Genomic DNA, 18,114 nt, shown 5'->3' on the forward strand with positions numbered 1-18,114 from the left:
AAGCAAGGGTTACTGTACTTACTTGTCAATGGCTCATGGCCTTGCAAAGTAAACACCATTGATTTTCCTAATGGAGAAGCTTGGGAGAGTGGGGGTAATTGTATTAGACTTCACGAAGAAGTCTATGAGCTACATGACAATCCAAGCATCAGCTCTGTGTTTAGTTACCTGAAGAATATATTAAAGCCTACAAGTACTGAGATCACCGTTCCCGTAGAGCATTTTGTGCCAATGCAAAAGTTGAGACTTCTTCAGATTAATCATGTGGGGCTGCAAGGAGATCTTGAACTTCCTCCATCTTCACGTATTAAGAATCAAAACTAGCTGGAAGGAGGTGGGAACGCAGCAAAAGCTGGGCTTAATTCTGGAGATCAAGTTCTGTACACCAGCAGCTTCTTTGGAGATGAGCTTTGTCAGCAGGTGAGTGTGTCTATGTGTATGTGTCTTTTTCTGTCCTGATTTTATTTAGGTGGTGATCTTGCTAGAAATGTTTGCCTCGTTGTTCTTAGGATTGAAACTATCAAATATTATAGCAGAAGGGTTTTGTGTCTATCTTTTTCATATGCTTCATTAAGTAGTACATACCTGAGGTGTTTTCTGATTGTTTTGTGCAGTTCTTGATTGGTTTTACGATGCAATTTGTGATCTTTGATCAAACCCAAAGGTGCAGAGGTTGATGTGAAGATACTAATCATTCAACTTAAAAAAAAATAAAAAAAATTAAGAACCTCTTAGAGGTTCTCCCATTGGACCATGAAAAGAGTAATTACATTTACAAGGGTTCTAAACTTTTTAAAACATACAACTAACTATTAAATTAATCATTAGAACCTCTAATGAGTTTTTACTATTGGAGTTGCTCTAATGCTTTAGTTACTAGTCAGTGTGTTCTAAATAGATGATGTTTTAAGAAGTTTTTGATGTTTTAAAATAGTTTGATGTTTTCATATATCAATCTACCTTTTAATTTTATCAAAAACTATGTAAACAATGATATAATGTAGTATGTTTTGTGATTGATTGAATAATTTTTAATTTATATTTTAATAATAACTTTTAGATTAAAAACAAGTTTCTTAAAACTTCATGTATTTATTAAAACAGAGAGAGTAATATTTTATTTTTACTATCCCTTTACTTTTTTCACGGCCAATTCTCTTTTCCTTCTTCCTTTATTACTTTTTATTTATTATTATTTTATTTCTTTCTTTTTTTCCTTTTTTCTGCTTTAATGATATTTTTAGAGTCCGTAGTTCAAAAACAAAAAGATATTATCGGAGTCCACCATTTTTTATTTTAAAAAAACATTTACATTAAATAACTATTTTTCTATTAATTTTTAGTTTTAGTTTTTGATTTTTAGATTTTGATTTTTTTGTTTTTTGTTTTTAAATTTTAGATTTTGTTTTTGATTTTAATTTTAACTTTTAGATTTTGCTACATTCTTAATCTTGAATAAAATAATCAACATTTTTTAACGTGATAAAATAAATAGCAATAAAATATTTTAAAATTACCACTAAATTTATCAAAATATGGTGGCTGTTATTTAAAATAAAAAAAACACACCACCTTGTCTTTAAATTATTTTATTTTAAGTATCATAATAAAATATCTATAAATTTAAAGTAAATTTAAAATGTTTTGAAAATTTTAACTATTTATAAATTATACTACATAAAATATTTTTATTTAAAAAAAAATTGAATGGCTATTTCAAATTAATATAATATATTGTTGTTGTTTAGTGTGTCTAATAATTATTAAAATTATTCAATTATTTTATTCATAGAAATAAATAACTAATTGTTTACATTTAATATTAAAAATATTTATATTTGTATACAGATATAAACACACAAATAAATTACTTTACACTAATGTTTAAATGATAAAACATTGTATGGCAATTTTATTTTTATGAAAATATAATTTATTTAATTATTAATTAGTTAAAATTGTTCCAAGTTCCAACACCATGAACACTAGATATAGCTTCATTTATCATCCAATGTCAGGTCCATTGGCTTCTCCAATGTAGCCAATTCGGGAACAGAGAAAATATGCTTATCCTAGTTCTGTGATTTTATCAAAATTTAAATGATAAGATTTACTAGAATGAGCATGAACAACACCAGACATAATCGCTAGATCAACAATCTCTTAACGTGATAACGCATCATGTTTTTTTTTTCTTTTTGAATGAAAATAACGCATCATATTGCAAAAGCAACTAAAACAACTCGAATGTGCTCGTCACCTCAAAGACCCAAAGCATCGTGGTGGCCAGACCTAGAGAAGCAAACAGAAAGTTACTAGTTGTGTATTTCACATCAACTTTAAAGCTAGAAAAGAAGGTTCGAGAAATTCAAAGACTTACCCGCAGAAGAGATTTCCCTTCGATAAGACTGTAAGGTACAGGTCCAAAGTTACGTGAATCAGTTGAAGCATGCACGTTATCTCCCTCTATCCAAACATGACCTTTTGGAACCTATTTTTGAAGAAGCAACACATAAACCCTATATCAGACAAGCTTTGGTGGTCGAATAAATCTCATTGGTTCACCTTCTAGACCGTCGTCCTAAACCTAAAGCCTAGAACTTTGCACATTTGTTTTACCAAAAGATGGTAACTTTGAATTCAGAGAGTTTGCTTAATGTTCTCATACCACAACGCTAACTGAGTCATCACAGACCAATGGGTCATCATAGAAAGAGAGTCTGTGCCCTTCTAAACCTAAGACCCGCTTTGTCAACATCATCGTTGAGTCTGTCGGAGATCGAACCAATACAATGTCTCCAAGACCAATCTTACCGAACAACCGGTGAGACAAATGTTCAGCCAAAATGACATCGCCGGTAAGATTAAGCGTGGGAAGCATGCTCGGACCTTGAACCTGAAACCCAATACAACGAAGTTAGAGATTTAAGTAAAAGTAAATAAAGAAACTAACAAAGAGATTTAACTTGCAATGATTTATAGACGTGGGTGGAGGAGACTATGTAACGATCGGTGACATGAAGCAAACAGAGAAACTTGGCGACGATTGAAACTTGATGGAATGCTTCTTTCGCTGTTCCATGCCATTGGTTCAGATATCTAAGCCATCTCATGTCTCGACTAGCGAATCTCGCCGGAAGAAATCGTTTTTTTTTACACTTGAAACGGCGCCAAATTCTAATTTAGAAAACTAAGGCCCAAGCCCAAGCCCAATGTCCACCCACGCATTTTTTTAATTTCTTCCCTAATTTTCCTCCTATATATTCTCTCACATTGCTGCATCTTTTCATGTTTTTTCATAACAAAACATTTTCTCTTTTCCTTACAGTTTCAGTTTTTTTTTTTACGAGATGTACAATATTGAATGCAGTTCTCCGTCTTCCGCTAGATCAACGAGAGGAACCACCCACAGAATGAGATCTCCGATCTGCTGCCTAGGAGCCAACGCGGTTGTCGAGCCTGAAGCGATGATCGGACCGAGAACACCTCGATCTCCTTACGAGTGGCTCAAATCCACGGCGCAGGAGCTCGAGCTCAGAGAACGTTGCCGCCGAGTCAAGACTCGCGTCAAGGTTACGTGCCGCAACAACAATTGCGCTTATCACCACCACCACCACCACCAGAGCTATCCTGTGGATTTCAGCTACGATGCGTTGAGCTACGCGCTCAATTTCGAGGACGATGTACGAGCGGACGAGGACGGCTCAGTACCTAATTTCACGGCGAGGTTGCCTGCGTCACCGGTGACGAAGCCTAGATCGGCGAGGGTTGATCTGATCTCGTTCTGACCGTTAAGTAGTCCCTTTGTTCGTGTGACGGAGGAATGAAAATGTTCTCGGTTGTGCTTATTAGAGAATTGAGAAATTACGTACGAATGACGTCATTGTTGTCTATGTAAATGCTCTTTTCGCGTATTGATAATGTGTTAAAAAAAAACATTTTTCCATATAAATATAGCTCTCTCATCTTTCTTTGTAAATAAGCATTTACTATTACATTATACAAGTCTAATCGGTTTCATTTCTGATTTTAAGAATGTTTTTGAGAAGAGAAATTATTCCTTATTGTATTTAGTATTTGTCAAAATGATATGGAATGCAGGATCAAACCATGCATAACTGGAGTTGATATTAGCCGGTCACTAATTACCACACTATTTTATAGCTGGTAGAAAAGATATTCAGATTTAAAAAAAAAAAACTGGAGAGCTGCAAATTAAATGATGAGTGAGCAATTCCTGAGCTGAGGATTAATTAATCAACGTGTTGGAACCTATCTAGTTAAAACGTGAGTCAAGTGAAGATTTTAAACGATATGCGATTGAGAAGTCATCAAGTATCAAAGTTGCAAAAGCTATATTCAACCAAAACTATATGACTGGGAGGTTCAAAACATTAAAGAATATAACAAAAAAGGTTATAGTTATGTCGGCATAAGAAAAGAAATTTATATGTTTTGATCAGTTAGACTGTTCGCAGCATGCAAGAGCAAAGACAAAGCGTAGTCTTATACGTACTCTGAACAAACACAAAAGTGTTGTTATAATTTTTCGAACACATGAACCTGGTTCGGCTACTCGAATCAGAATAATATAAATTTAATAATTAGAAGAATCAATCTTCACGTTTAGATTAGTTATAAATTATTATTTGGAAGTGGTTACCAATATACAGAGATATTTATATTTAAAAAAAAACAAAAATATACAGAGATATCGGTAAGGTGCAGGGCCGTCTCAAACTTTTCACAGACCCTGTTCAGAAAAGAAAATAAGATCTCTTTTAATAATCTGAAATAATTTTGTTTTTTTACAAAATATCATTATAATATAAAATAAATACATTAATTTAATTATTTAAAATCTAAATAACACCAATTTTTTTGTTATTAATGCAAAACCATTGATCAAATCACTGAATTTGATTATTTAGCATTTCTCAATGCAAAATCATTGATCAAATCATCAAATTTGATCATTTTTTAACTTTTTCAGTTTTTTACGTTTATTATATCCACGATCAGAAATCATAATCTATAAATATAATAAAGTAAAAGATAGTAAACTATATACTTTTGATTGGACAAGTCACTCTTTTTTCTTGTCAAGTTAGCTTTTGTTTTCTTCGTGTTTGCTATTTTTAATTTAAAATGGTGAAAAGATATATATTGTGTTATCCGTATTTATAGTCACTAATTGATAATTGTTTCCTAAACATAATCAATTAGAATACTAACTTTTTATACTACCATTGAATATTCTAACACACATCAACAACTATTTATTACTTTCCAAAATATATAATTGATATAAATACTAATTACTTTCTAATTTATTGACTTTTTAGTTGGTTATATAAACAAAATAAAAATTGTAATTTACATTTATTGGTTATAAATACGAAAACTAAATTAAAATAGTCATTCTGATTTTTATAAAAATATGATTTTAAATTTATAACTATTAGTAAAAACAAAAAAAAATTGGACCCTCTAAAATTTTGGACCCTGTTCGACCGCTCCACTTGCACGTGCTAAAAGACAGCCCTGGTAAGGTGGGTACGAGCATAAGCATCTAAAGCCGGTTGAAGATAGTGGAGGCCAAGTATCATATTATCCTCAACGTTTAAAATTAAGTTTTTTTAAAAGAAAGCAAGAAATGAGTGGAGATAGACTGAAGATAAGAGTGTGAAATGAAGTGAAGTGGGGATGAAAGAAAAAAAAAAGGAAAAGGAAAAGTACCTAAAACGTTTTTTTCATATGTATTGATGTTTGGGTTGTTATGTAGTGAATATAGTGATACACCACTTGCCACCATTCGACATGTCTCTTTCTCTTTGATGCTTCAAATCTTACTTATTTGTATAGTATTTTTTTTTTTTGTAACTGTTATTTGTATAGTATTACCCTTTTAAAAATATAATCATACATCTTTTATACTTTTCCCTTACAAATTATTTTTATAACTAGACTTGATCTCACAACAATATTCATTGTCAATCATCTTCATTGAATTTTCAAAATTTAGATATTTTTATTCACATTTATATATACATATATAAATAATATTTGGAATCGAATCTTATATCTGATGTAAAACAATGGTTAAGGCAAAATATCAGTCCGAGTCGAGATATGAACTTGTGACGTTGAGGTGCACTTTTTTAAAAAAAAACTAGATTTTGACCCGCGCTTTTGAAGCGCGGGATATTTTACGATGAAAAATTTCACTAATAATTTAACAAATATTTTGGTTATTTTTAAAGAGTGTGTATTTAAAATATTTTTGCATTTAAATCAGTATTTTTAAATTCAACCTGATTGTGATTATACCGGTTAATCCGGAGATCTGACAATTCAATTTATGTTTTTAAAATATTCATATTAAAAAATCACTAAAACCCGAGACTAACCGATTGAACTGATGGATGACTGATATGTAATCTAATTAGATTTAAATTGTAATAGTTTCATAATTTGTAATCTTATAATCGAAATTTTAAAGTTCACTATTTTGCAATTTATGAAATTATGACGTTTTTACAAAATTTTAAAGAGAAAATGATAGATATAAAATAACTAAGATTAATTATTGTATTATTTGGAAACATTGATAGTAGTATAAAAATATATTGTTTGGAAACATTGATAGTAGTATAAAAAATAAGTATATTGTTTGGAAACATGGATAGTAGTATAAAGAAAGGAACATTAGTGACTTAATGTATGTTTAACTATAAAGTATAAAGGTGTATTTAATTTAAAAACTTACAAAATAAATGTTAGGTCCAACAAAATGTTTCTGTTTTAATAAGATAGATCTCCTAGTACATTAGAGTTACAGACTGGGTATTTAATTTGTTACTAAATATAACTTTATTTATGTATTTTTTTGCCCTAATTTGTACGGTAACTTTCAGCTTGTTTTGTGATAAAAGAGATAAACTGCATCGTGACACCAACAACGAATGTATATGTCAAAGTTTTATTATATTCAATTTGATTTAAGAGGTCGTGACCTGAACTTACAGATGTTGCCGTACCAAGATAAGTTCGCCATATATCAAAACTTTTTTTTAAAGAAACATCAGACGAATCAAATATTGTTATGACTTCTTATTATATTTGTTTTTCTTTTTGTAGAATATCAGATCAGAACATTTCCGCGTACACTGGCTAACATGAGATCATAAAGAAGCTTATGATAGAGTAAGAGAGAATGTTGTGAACTTCCTTGTCGTCCTTGTCTCTGTTTTATTCTCTATCCCCTAGTTACCCACTAGTACTTTATTTTATCTGTATCACTTTTCTTTTTTTTGTGTCACTTTCAGATAGCGAATCTTTCAATTGATTCAGCACCGTAAATTGGAAAAGAAAACATTAGGAGTTTTATCTATGAGGACAAAAGAGAACAGAAGTCACTGTTTCGTCACTGTTACATACCAGATAACACACAGCTGCCTTTTGGCCCAGCTATCGAAAAATACTCTTCTTAGATCACTGTCATATAAGTAGAAGACAAAGACCAAACAGAAATTCACGCAATGCAAGCTTATTCCTCGGTGTCTTTTTGTCTCTTAAAGTTAAAGGAGATTATTGAATTGCCACTATTAGGCTAGTCCCTCTTAATCTTCATGAAAATAAAAACGAGTTGAATTGAATGCAAATCCAAAAACTATAAACTAATTTGATTTACGTGCAACCGATTTGAATATACAAAATTTACACTGATGACAAAAAAAACAAAATTTACACTAGTATATAGTAATCGAAGTTACTGGAGGAGGAGGTAGGCGACTACGTAATTACGTAGGAAATATCCGCGTTAACGCATTTGAACTATAATAGTAAGCCATCCGTAGTCCCGTGGGGATGTGGATCAAGAAATAACTAGGCCCATAGTTGTAAGAAGCCCAAGAGGCATGAGCTTTTTACTAATTTCAACAACGGGGTAGTGCAGAAAAAGTGATGTTGGGTCTTTATAAACCCATGTCCAACTCTACATTGTCCGATTAGTACGATATTGTCCATTTTGGGCATGTAGGCAAAGCCCGCATAGATTTGGTTTTGGGCTCATTTCCAAAAGGCCTCGTACTAATCAGAGTTGGACATCCCTTTATATACTAGACATTATTTGTCTAAATTTCCAATGTGGGACTTTGTTAACATTCACAACAAACCTCCTCTCAAACCAATTACCACATGAACCCTTGGTTTTTAACCTCTAGCGAAACCTGGCACACGTCTTGTACCGCCGTAATCACCAACAGGACTCTTCACATAATCCTTGTTACACCATTAAAATTTATCCATCTAACCTTTACTCCACCATTAAGACATTTACCACCTAATCTTTACAGCACTGTTAGGAATATTCACCTAATCTTGTATCGTCGTTAGGGAAAGACTTTCTGTATAAGTCTCTGGCACCACTTAATCGCGAAGTCACCTTGAGAATTCTCCTCCCACAACCGAAACTTCTAGGATCTTTGACTGGCTTCTGCTACGCACCCCGCCCTTCGCATCGAAGTGGAGGCTCTTCGAACTTGAAGGGTATTTTGGTCTTCTAGCAGATGTTCGTCATTCTGGCTCTGATACCAATTGGTGGGCTTTTTCCAAGCCCATGTCCAACTCTTCCGAGAACGATTAGTATGATATTGTCCACTCTGGGTCCGAAGGCAAAACCCGCATGGATTTGGTTTTGGGCTCCTTCCCAAAAGGCCTCGTACTAATCAGAATTGAACATCTCTTTATATACTAGACATTATTTGTCTAAACTTCCAATGTGGTACTTTATTTGCATTCACAACAAACATTCTCTCAAACCAAGTACCACATGAACCCTTGGTTTTCAACCTCCAGCGAAACCTGGCACACCTTTTGTACCGCCGTAATCACCAACGGGCCTCTTCACCTAACCCTTGTTACACCATTAGGATTTATCCACCTAACCCTTACTGCACCATTAGGATATTCACCACCTAATCCTTGCAGCACCGTTAGAAATATCCACCTAATCTTGTATCGTCGTTAGGGAGGTATTTTCGGTATAAGTCTCTGGCACCACTTAATCGCAAAGTCACCTTGAAGATTCTCCTCCCACAACCGAAGCCTCTACTATGCACCCGTCCTTCCCATCGAAGTGGAGGCTCTTCGAACTTGAAGGGTATTTTGGTCTTCTTGCAGAAGTTCGTCATCCTGACTCTGATATCACTTGTTGGGTTTTTATAAACCAATGTCCAACTCTACATTGTCCGATTAGTACGATATTGTCCATTTTGAACCTGTAGGCAAAGCCCGCATGGATTTGGTTTTGGGCTCCTTCCCAAAAGGCCTCGTACTAATCAGAGTTGACATCCCTTTATATATTAGACATTATTTGTCTAAACTTCCAATGTAGGACTTTGTTTGCATTCACAACAACACAGAGAAAAACTAATTTCAACAACGGTCAATGGAGAAATTCTATCTTTCATTCATTTGCTGGCAACCTTTGCAGCTCCTGAATGTGACCAGGCGTGAAGAGGTTCGCCGTATCATATTGTATTCGGGTTAGCTAGTGATTAGACTAATTATCCTCTAATTGTATATACTACATAGCACGTCTAATAATCAATTTGCACAAATGTTAAAAGAGAAAACTCCTTCGTTTTTTTTTCTTGAGAAAACTCCATGTTATTCACAAGATATGATAATAATGGGGATGGTATAACCGTCCTATCACAAAATTCATCTTAGCCTCATATTACAAATCATGCTTATGCTTCTTGGTCTTTTCGGTTTTGTGTGCTCCCTAATACAACATATGAAGTCACAAAAATACTTTCTACGCTGGTTTTCTGTAGGAGTTTTATCTTTGTATCTCCAACCTTCTATCAAGCTATATTTGATATTTTCATGCACAGCTACAAACTGACTTCAACGCTCTCTTCCGCTATTTTCACCTGCATTGCTTCACAAAACAATTCTCCGAAATTCAGTGACTCCATGTTTTCTTGAAAAATGTAACTAAAAATTAATCTAACCATGCCTAAACAAGCTCACACTAACATATAAATTTAAGCTATACACTTTGTCACACTAGCATAATCCGTGGAATTGTATATTTGCTCAACGAGTATTGTCCTATCTTTTTTTTTTTTGCTCAACAAGTATTGTCCTATCTTGGATAACTCTTACTATAGTTATGTCAGTAGTACCTTTTGCGTTTGTTCTTTGAGGCGGTGGAAGAAGATGGATTACTATGCCAATTCCTCTTTCTTTGATTGATGAACCAATTGTTTATCTGTTTGAGCTGCAAACCCGTCTCCTGCACCAACCTCGCCTTATCTTCTTCCTGCCAAAGTCATCTCATTCATTTAAAACTTAGGAGGTTAAAAAGACAAATGAAGAAGTCACGTATGTAAGCCAAGCTATATAGAACATAACAAGAAACCCTTGAGATGTATCCATGTCACTGATTAATTGAAGAAATAGGAAAAGAGGACTCACAGTAGGGTAAGGCCACTTAGAATGAGACTGCCACCAAGCTTTGAGAACCGAGGTGGTATCTCCTGGTAATTTCCCAGCTCTTCTCTTTCTCAATATCTCCTCTCTTATGTCTACAATTTTCTCCTTGTAGCCCTTTTCACAAAAACATGGTTTCTCATTCGATAGATCAACTATATATAATAGATGTTACTATACAAGCTTTTTTTTTTGAACACATACAAGCTTTCTTTATATAAAACAAAAGATAATAGTTTGTCAAATAATGGACAGTGTAACTTAACAGATGAGACAATGTGTATAGGACTAAATGATAGATATATTTATATATCATTTGTTACCTGCTTGAGTTCATGTTTGAGTTCTTGTCTAACTCGTTCCATCAAGGATCTCTCACTCTCAGTGGGGACAAGAGGACCAAACCCTAACCCATCTAAGCTTCCATCAAACAAATGAGCATCACTCTCTACTTGCTCATCTTCATCTTCAGACATTGTTGCTCCTGTGCCTTCACCAGGAGACACTCCTGTCTCACCCAACAAACAAACCCGTACCACATATCAGAAATGAAATAACAGATAAAATAAATAGAAAAACATTGCTTCTAAGTTAATGCAATACTTAGTTACAATAATAGCGTTAAAAATAAAAGGCGAGTTCTCAAAAATCTAACCAGTGAAGCTTTGAAGAGACTGCTCAATCTCCCAACAAGCCATAACAGCTTCCATTGCATGGACACGAACATGCTGTTGCAGTTGTTCTTTAAAAGAGCAAAGCAATAGTACATAATGCGTCTGCACAAAAAGCATGATATATATGTTATCTTTCAGACAACAGATCAAAACAAATTTAAAATGACAATAATCAAAAGTCTAAAGACTAATAATATACATAGGATACACAAAGAAAATGACAAACTATGTCTTTTGTGTCAGTTGAGTATATCCATAACTACGACCAATGTATCGTTCAACCAGACTATATATATCTCAAAGTAAAATCATATGCTTTCAAATTTCAACTGTACAAAACTAAAATCCAAATCTTAAACTGGCTAATATTATATCCAACCAAGTAACTGATCTATGTATGTGTGTCGGTGCAAAGTACAAATCTGTGAAAGAAAATTTCCCTTTCTTCTCCAATTTATTTATAGAAAAACTCGAACATGGTCAAATCAAATTTGCAAACCGTGAAACTATAAACTAAAAAGGACAAAACGGAATTATTTGATTTTATTTTCCCTAAATCGAAGAAAACAAACCATTTCTGATTTTAAAAAGCTAGGTAATAAAATAGTGGAAATAAAAATTAAAAAAAAAAAAATTTGGTGAGAAGGAATGAGAAGTTAAGTTACCATGAAGTGGTCAAGCTCCTTATCATCACCGGAGACGAGTCCTTGAGAAGCAGCGTCTAACGTTGAGTACTTAGCCACGACGTTCTGCGACTGAGCGAGCTGTGCGTCGATCCTCGGAAGCTGATCCACCGGCGTTGCGATCCTCAGGCACGCTACGTGTGCAGACAACAGCTGCTCGTATAGTGGATGAGAGAGTATCTCCGCCTTTTGCCTCCCATTCTCGCCGATCATCGACTCCTCTCCGCCGGTAACGTTTTCCATGGCGTCACCAGAGCCGGCGTTACTGTTACTGGCGCCGCCGCCGCGTTGGAGGAAGGAGGAGGAACGAGAGAGCCACTGGTTAGCGGCGGCGGAGGAAGGAGAATCAGAGCTTGTTGCGACGGTGGAGGCGGGAGTGTGGAGGTTTAGAAAGTTGTTGTCGGAGCGGAGGAGCCAGTTAGGAGGTGTGGATTCGTGGAAATGGTGTTCCTGCTGCTGTGGCGGCGGAGGAAGAGGAGGCTGGTGTTGTTGGTCGGTGAAGTGATTGAAATGATTGTGATGAAACGCCATCGTTTTCTTTTTTAAAAAATCTTCTGTTTCAGAGAGGGAAAGATTGAAGAAAGAGAAGATGATTTCTAAGCGTTGACGATCTTTCTTGTGCTGAGTGCTATATCTCAATAATGAAAAATATGGGTTTGGCGTTTGGGTATGTAATACTATGTGTTTGAATGTTTGAAATTTATTCCTGTGGTTATTATTTTAAAATTTATTATATTTTTTTTAGTTACCAATTATTTGATGATAGTAAAGTGGGATTAGGTCTAAAGTAGTAACATAGTAATAACATTTCACTGTGACAACGGAAAGTTGTATCGTTTTAAGAATAAAGATGGTAGGATGAGTTGAGTTGACGGCAAAGGCATGATAAGATATTGATACGAATTGCGATATAAAGGAAAAGTATTGTACCATTTTTCCGTGTAGCTAAAATCTTTTGTCACTAAGCAAATGGTATATGTCTATTTTCGAGGAAAATAATTTTGGATTTTCATTTTCTTTCACTATATACCTGCTTTGCTTATATATATTTAGCACAACTGAATTCATGAAACTCATTTTAACTTCTTTTTTCTAGCTGCAGATTCTTTGTACGAAACCTAAACTATTTTGCAAAATATGTTAAGCAAACGAGTTTTATTACCATGTAAACATCATTGTTTCAGCAAAAATGAAATCCCATAGAAAATGTTTGAATCCTAGTTGTTCACTTTTCAAAGCAAACCCAATATGCAAACAACGAATATGAATTGGTTAAACTCATTTCACCACCATGCGTAATTGTTTTTTGGATAAAATCAACGAGTAACTTTTGACCTCTGTTAATGTTCAAAAAGAACAAAATAACTTTTGAGCTCTGTTTCGGGTTTGTGGAGTAGAAACCTATTATTAAGCTTGGACCGCTGAATTTTATCAGGATGTACTTAATTTAATATCTAGAATTACATCAGCATCCTTACTACATAACATAGGTTTTGAGGTTGACAAAACAAAAAAAACATAGTTCTTGCAGAATTAAAACTGAAAACTACTTTTACAAGTTTGGACATGAATCTTAGCAGCCAACTTTGGTGGTTCAACCCCTAATTAATCTGCAAAGAGTTTGGCGCAAAGTTGATTAATCTCAAGAAAAGATACTTGTTTGTTATAGACCATGAATAGTTGTAATCGGAGAAAATTGAAAACCGAAAGCAAGGAGGAAGGGGGACCATTACTGACGTCATTAAACTCAGCAAAAAATATCGGTGGACACGTATCGAGATAGCACTTTTCAGCTAACTGTGGTCCCTAAAAGAAATGGCACGCTGATCAGATAAGAGAATCCAACCGTACAAATTACATTTACATTATTGGTTGTAATAAGAGACCAATCAGTAAAATGAAGTGGGGACCAGTTTCTGAAATTTGACTTAAGCTTGTAGTTGCTGTCTTATCGAAAGTACGACAAATTTAGTCCCATCAGAAAAGCAAATTAAAAATGGAATATTTAATCTTGGTATGAACTCGTCGTGACTTCAGCCAAAATTAGTATACGTAAAATAAAAGTGTTCACGTATATATAGATCAAACAAAATCTGTCAAATAAATCTATATTAAAATGTTCATAAAATGTAGAAACAATGAGCTTTAATGTGATACGAAGCATTGAAAACACGAACAAAAAAAGAAATAGAATTAAAAAAAACTTCAACTATATCAGTTGCCCAAATTTTAGAAAAAAAAATATATATCAGTTGCTAATTAGTAAAAAAGGTTATTCAAAACGATAACACTCCTTACTCTTTACTCGTATACTCCATTGATCACTATAGAGGCCTTCTTATAAATATGCTAGAGTACATCAGTTGGACTAGTCGTAACCTCTCTACATCCACTCCTTTCTGTAACTACTTTGTTCAAGATATTTTCAGATTCCACCCAATCATATTATTTTTATCGGAATTTAAGTCGCTTGCTTGTATACCAATCGCTCAGTTTAATGTAGCCTCCGTTATGTAAGCAGTATGTAAGAAAAGGTCAAATGTATTTGTGAAATTATTTTTGGGAAACTCTATTTTAACTGGTACAATAATTGACATTAATATGGAACTAGTAACCAGTGGTCAAATAACTGCAAAAGAAAACTACCCAATGATGAGTGGTTCTATTGAAAGTTGGTAGCCATTTGACCGCATCCAAGATTTGGTATTAATAAATATATTATCATATAGATTTTTGTAAGCTTCTCGCTTGCGTGTAAATATACAATTAGATAAAAGAAATTGTAAGCTTTTCACTTTCGTGTCTTACACGCGAGAGCCGATAAATGAGACGACTAAACCACAACAAACAAAAATATCCAAACAGTGAGGTGCGTGATGGTTGATAATCAAAAGAGTAGTACATGAGTCGAGAGAACATCCGGCGTGATCAGGTCTATGTTTCGTGTGGAATCAACTAACACGTGAGTGGACAAAGGAGTCACATTAACGATCACATTCGTCAATATCATAACCAACTCTTGTCCCCACACGAAGTGCCCTAAGTCGCACGGCTCGACTAATTTGAATAGTAACGACTACTCTCCTCTGGAGTATTGTTTTTCTTTCCTTTTCTTCTTTTCTTAATTAAATATGAACCTACAAACTATTAATTATTCACACTAACATAAATGTTACGCAAATAATACATACTAATAAGATTTTTCTTGAAAAAGGATTTGGACCTACTCGTGTTTATTGCCCCGGACCAAGATGAGAGTAGGCTGGTACCATGGTAGAGAGAATCTTAATCAGAGACTTATTTTGTCCATATTAGCGACATAGACAAAATTATTAATTAATTTAGTAAATGATTTTATCAAAAAAAAAATAGTAAATGACAATGTGGACTGGTTGTTAACAAAAACCATCAATTGTCTATCTTTTCTTGTTTTTTTCAATAAAATATAGGGAAAATCGCATAAAAAACCCTTAAATTGTCACTTACTAACACTTTAAACCTTGAAGTTTTTTCACTAACATTTTTAACCTTCAAAGTGACATTTGTATCATAAAAAACCTTCAAATCAAAAAATTGACCGGTTCAGCAGGTAATTTTTTTAAAATAATTATTTAATTAATAAAATAAACAAAATAAATAAATAAAAATCCAAAAATAAATAAAAATCGAAAAATTCTAATAAAATTTACAAAAATGGAAAAAAAAATCAAAAAAAATAAATTAAAATTTTAGAAAATTAAATAAATGTATTAAAAATTAAATTATTTTCTAAAAATATTAATAAAAATAACTAAAAAGTTAATAATAAATAAGATTAAATTTAAATAGAGAAGAACTAAATAAAGAGTTCACAATTTTTTTAAAAAAATGGAAAATATAAAATTCAAAATCACTAGTGACGATGATGGTTTCTCACATAACCATTAACAATGATGATAATTGCCATATCTCCAACGATAGTTTCCAACATCATCTTGAAAATGACAAAAAAAAATCTTTTTCAAACTTTTGAATTTTCATTTTTTTGAAATATATGAATTTTAATTTTTCTGTTTTTTTAATTTGATCTCATTTAGTTTTGAATTTTAATTTTCTAAATTTTAATTAATTTTCTATTTTTCTATTTTTCTGATTTTTATTAATTAATATATAATTACATAAGAATCAAAAAAGTTAGAAAAAAATCCGAAATTAATTATTATTTAGAAAATTAAAATTCAAAAATAAATGAGATCAAACTAAAAACAGAAAATAAAAAAATTCATATATTTCAAAAAAAATGAAAATTCAAAAGTTTGAAAAAGATTTTTTTGTCATTTTTAAGATGATGTTGGAAACTATCATTGGAGATATGACAATTATCGTCATTGTTAATGGTTATCTGAGAAACCATCATCGTCACTTGTGAATTTTGAATTTTGAGTTTTATATTTTCCATTTTTTAAAAAAAACTGTGAACTTTTTATTTTGTTCTTCTCTATTTAAATTTAATCTTATTTATTATTAATTTTTAGTTATTTTTATTAATATTTTAGAAAATAATTTAATTTTTAATATATTTATTTAATTTTCTAAAATTTAATTTATTTTTTTATTTCTTTTTTTTTATTTTTGTAAATTTATTAAAATTTTCGATTTTTATTTATTTTTGGATTTTTATTTATTTATTTTGTTTATTTTATTAATTAAATAATTATTTTTGAAAAATTACCTGCTGAACCGGTCAATTTTTTGATTTGGAGGTTTTTTATGATACAAATGTTATTTTGAAGGTTAAAAGTGTTAGTGAAAAAACTTTAAGGTTTAAAGTGCTAGTAAGTGACACTTTGAGGGTTTTTTATGCGATTTTTTGTGTTCTTGTTTTGTTTGTTTTCTTTTAATATTTTCATAAGTCTATAAATATCTATAAGGAAAAGGTTGAGAACACTAAACTCGGACCCAAAAAGAGTGGTTTCCGACAGATCTGGTATATAACTAACATTATTGTTAACGTTATATTTCCAATTAAATAAGCAGTATATAATATGCAGGGCCGTCTCAAACTTTTCACAGACCCTGTTCAAAAAAGAAAATAAGACCTCTTTTAATAATCTGAAATAATTTTGTTTTTTTTACAAAATACCATTATAATATACAATAAATACATTAATTTAATTATTTTTAATCTAAATAACACTAATTAATTTAATTATTTATAATCTAAATAACACTAATTTTTTTGCTATTAATGCAAAATCATTGATCAAATCACTAAATTTGATTATTTAGCATTTTTAATGCAAAATCATCGATCAAATCATCAAATTTGATCATTTTCTAACTTTTTCAGTTTTTTACGTTTATTATATTCACGATCAGAAATCATAATCTATAAATATAATAAAAAAAATCGGAATAGTAAGTTATATACTCTTGATTGAACAAATCACTCTTTTTTCTTGTCAAGCTAGCTTTATTTTCTTCGTGTTTGCTATTTTTAATTAAAAATGGTGAAGAAAATATATTTTGTTCTCCGTATTTATAGTCACTAATTGATAATTGTTTCCTAAACATAATCAATTAGAATATTGACTTTTAATACTACCACTGAATATTCTAACACACACCAACTATTTATTACTTTCCATAATATATAATTCATATAAATAATAATTACTTCCTAATTTATTGCATTTTTAGTTGGTTATATAAAAAAAAGATTGTAGTTTATATTTATTGGTTATAAATACGAAAACTAAATTAAAATAGTCATTCTGATTTTATAAAAATATGATTTTAAATTTATAACTATTAGTAAAAAAAATAAAAAAAATTATGGACCCTCTAAAATTTTGGACCCTGTTCGACCGCTCCACTTGCACGTGCTAAAAAACGGCCCTGATAATATGGAACTTATAATATGTCGAACTTATAATATAATGACATTAGCCTACAAACGGGGACGTATGTGATGCTCATAGGAATTGTTTTTGATTGCTGGTCATATGTCAGCTATCACAATTTAATTGTATCTATCGATCACAAGACAAAAAAATGGCATCTTAGGGAAATAACCATAATTAATTATGGTGGTTTTTTGTTTCCAGCATAAATGAAACATGTCAATACTTTAAACATTAGAAACATAATAACATATCGTGAGTTAAACTAGTTAGATACTTAACTTTTAAGCTGACAATTATAGGTTAGTATGATGTACTAAACGCTCCTAAATTTATACACTAAAATTATCTCTCCATCCATCTCAAAATATA

At 32.0% G+C, this 18,114-nt stretch overlaps 3 protein-coding genes across 4 annotated transcripts; 1 reads left to right on the top strand and 2 right to left on the bottom strand.

Moving 5' to 3' along the window:
- Positions 1-2,256: 2,256 nt before the first annotated feature.
- Positions 2,257-3,276, bottom strand: LOC108846896 (uncharacterized). Its single transcript, XM_018620080.2, has 4 exons — positions 2,985-3,276; positions 2,669-2,896; positions 2,381-2,491; positions 2,257-2,292 (listed from the first exon to the last, which is right to left on the bottom strand). The coding sequence occupies exons 1-4, from the start codon at positions 3,111-3,113 to the stop codon at positions 2,257-2,259; spliced, it is 504 nt and encodes a 167-aa protein (XP_018475582.1). The 5' UTR covers positions 3,114-3,276.
- A 9-nt stretch (positions 3,277-3,285) lies between these two features.
- LOC108845953 (uncharacterized) lies at positions 3,286-4,027 on the top strand. The gene has a single exon (XM_057006110.1). The coding sequence runs from the start codon at positions 3,351-3,353 to the stop codon at positions 3,786-3,788; it is 438 nt and encodes a 145-aa protein (XP_056862090.1). The 5' UTR covers positions 3,286-3,350; the 3' UTR covers positions 3,789-4,027.
- Positions 4,028-9,625: 5,598 nt separating this feature from the next.
- LOC108844579 (homeobox protein knotted-1-like 4) lies at positions 9,626-12,666 on the bottom strand. Of its 2 annotated transcripts, none has more exons than XM_018617861.2 (6): positions 11,843-12,666; positions 11,159-11,279; positions 10,827-11,011; positions 10,489-10,620; positions 10,197-10,333; positions 9,626-9,941 (listed from the first exon to the last, which is right to left on the bottom strand). In XM_018617861.2, exons 1-6 carry the CDS (start codon positions 12,389-12,391, stop codon positions 9,938-9,940), a joined length of 1,128 nt encoding a protein of 375 aa, XP_018473363.1. In that variant the 5' UTR covers positions 12,392-12,666; the 3' UTR covers positions 9,626-9,937. The 2 variants fall into 2 exon arrangements, with proteins under 2 accessions (XP_018473363.1, XP_018473362.1); XM_018617860.2 differs by having other exon boundaries at positions 9,626-9,949; positions 11,843-12,658.
- Between the last annotated feature and the right edge of the window lie 5,448 nt (positions 12,667-18,114).

Source organism: Raphanus sativus, chromosome 3 (genome assembly GCF_000801105.2).
Source record: "Raphanus sativus cultivar WK10039 chromosome 3, ASM80110v3, whole genome shotgun sequence".
NCBI lineage: Eukaryota > Viridiplantae > Streptophyta > Magnoliopsida > Brassicales > Brassicaceae > Raphanus > Raphanus sativus.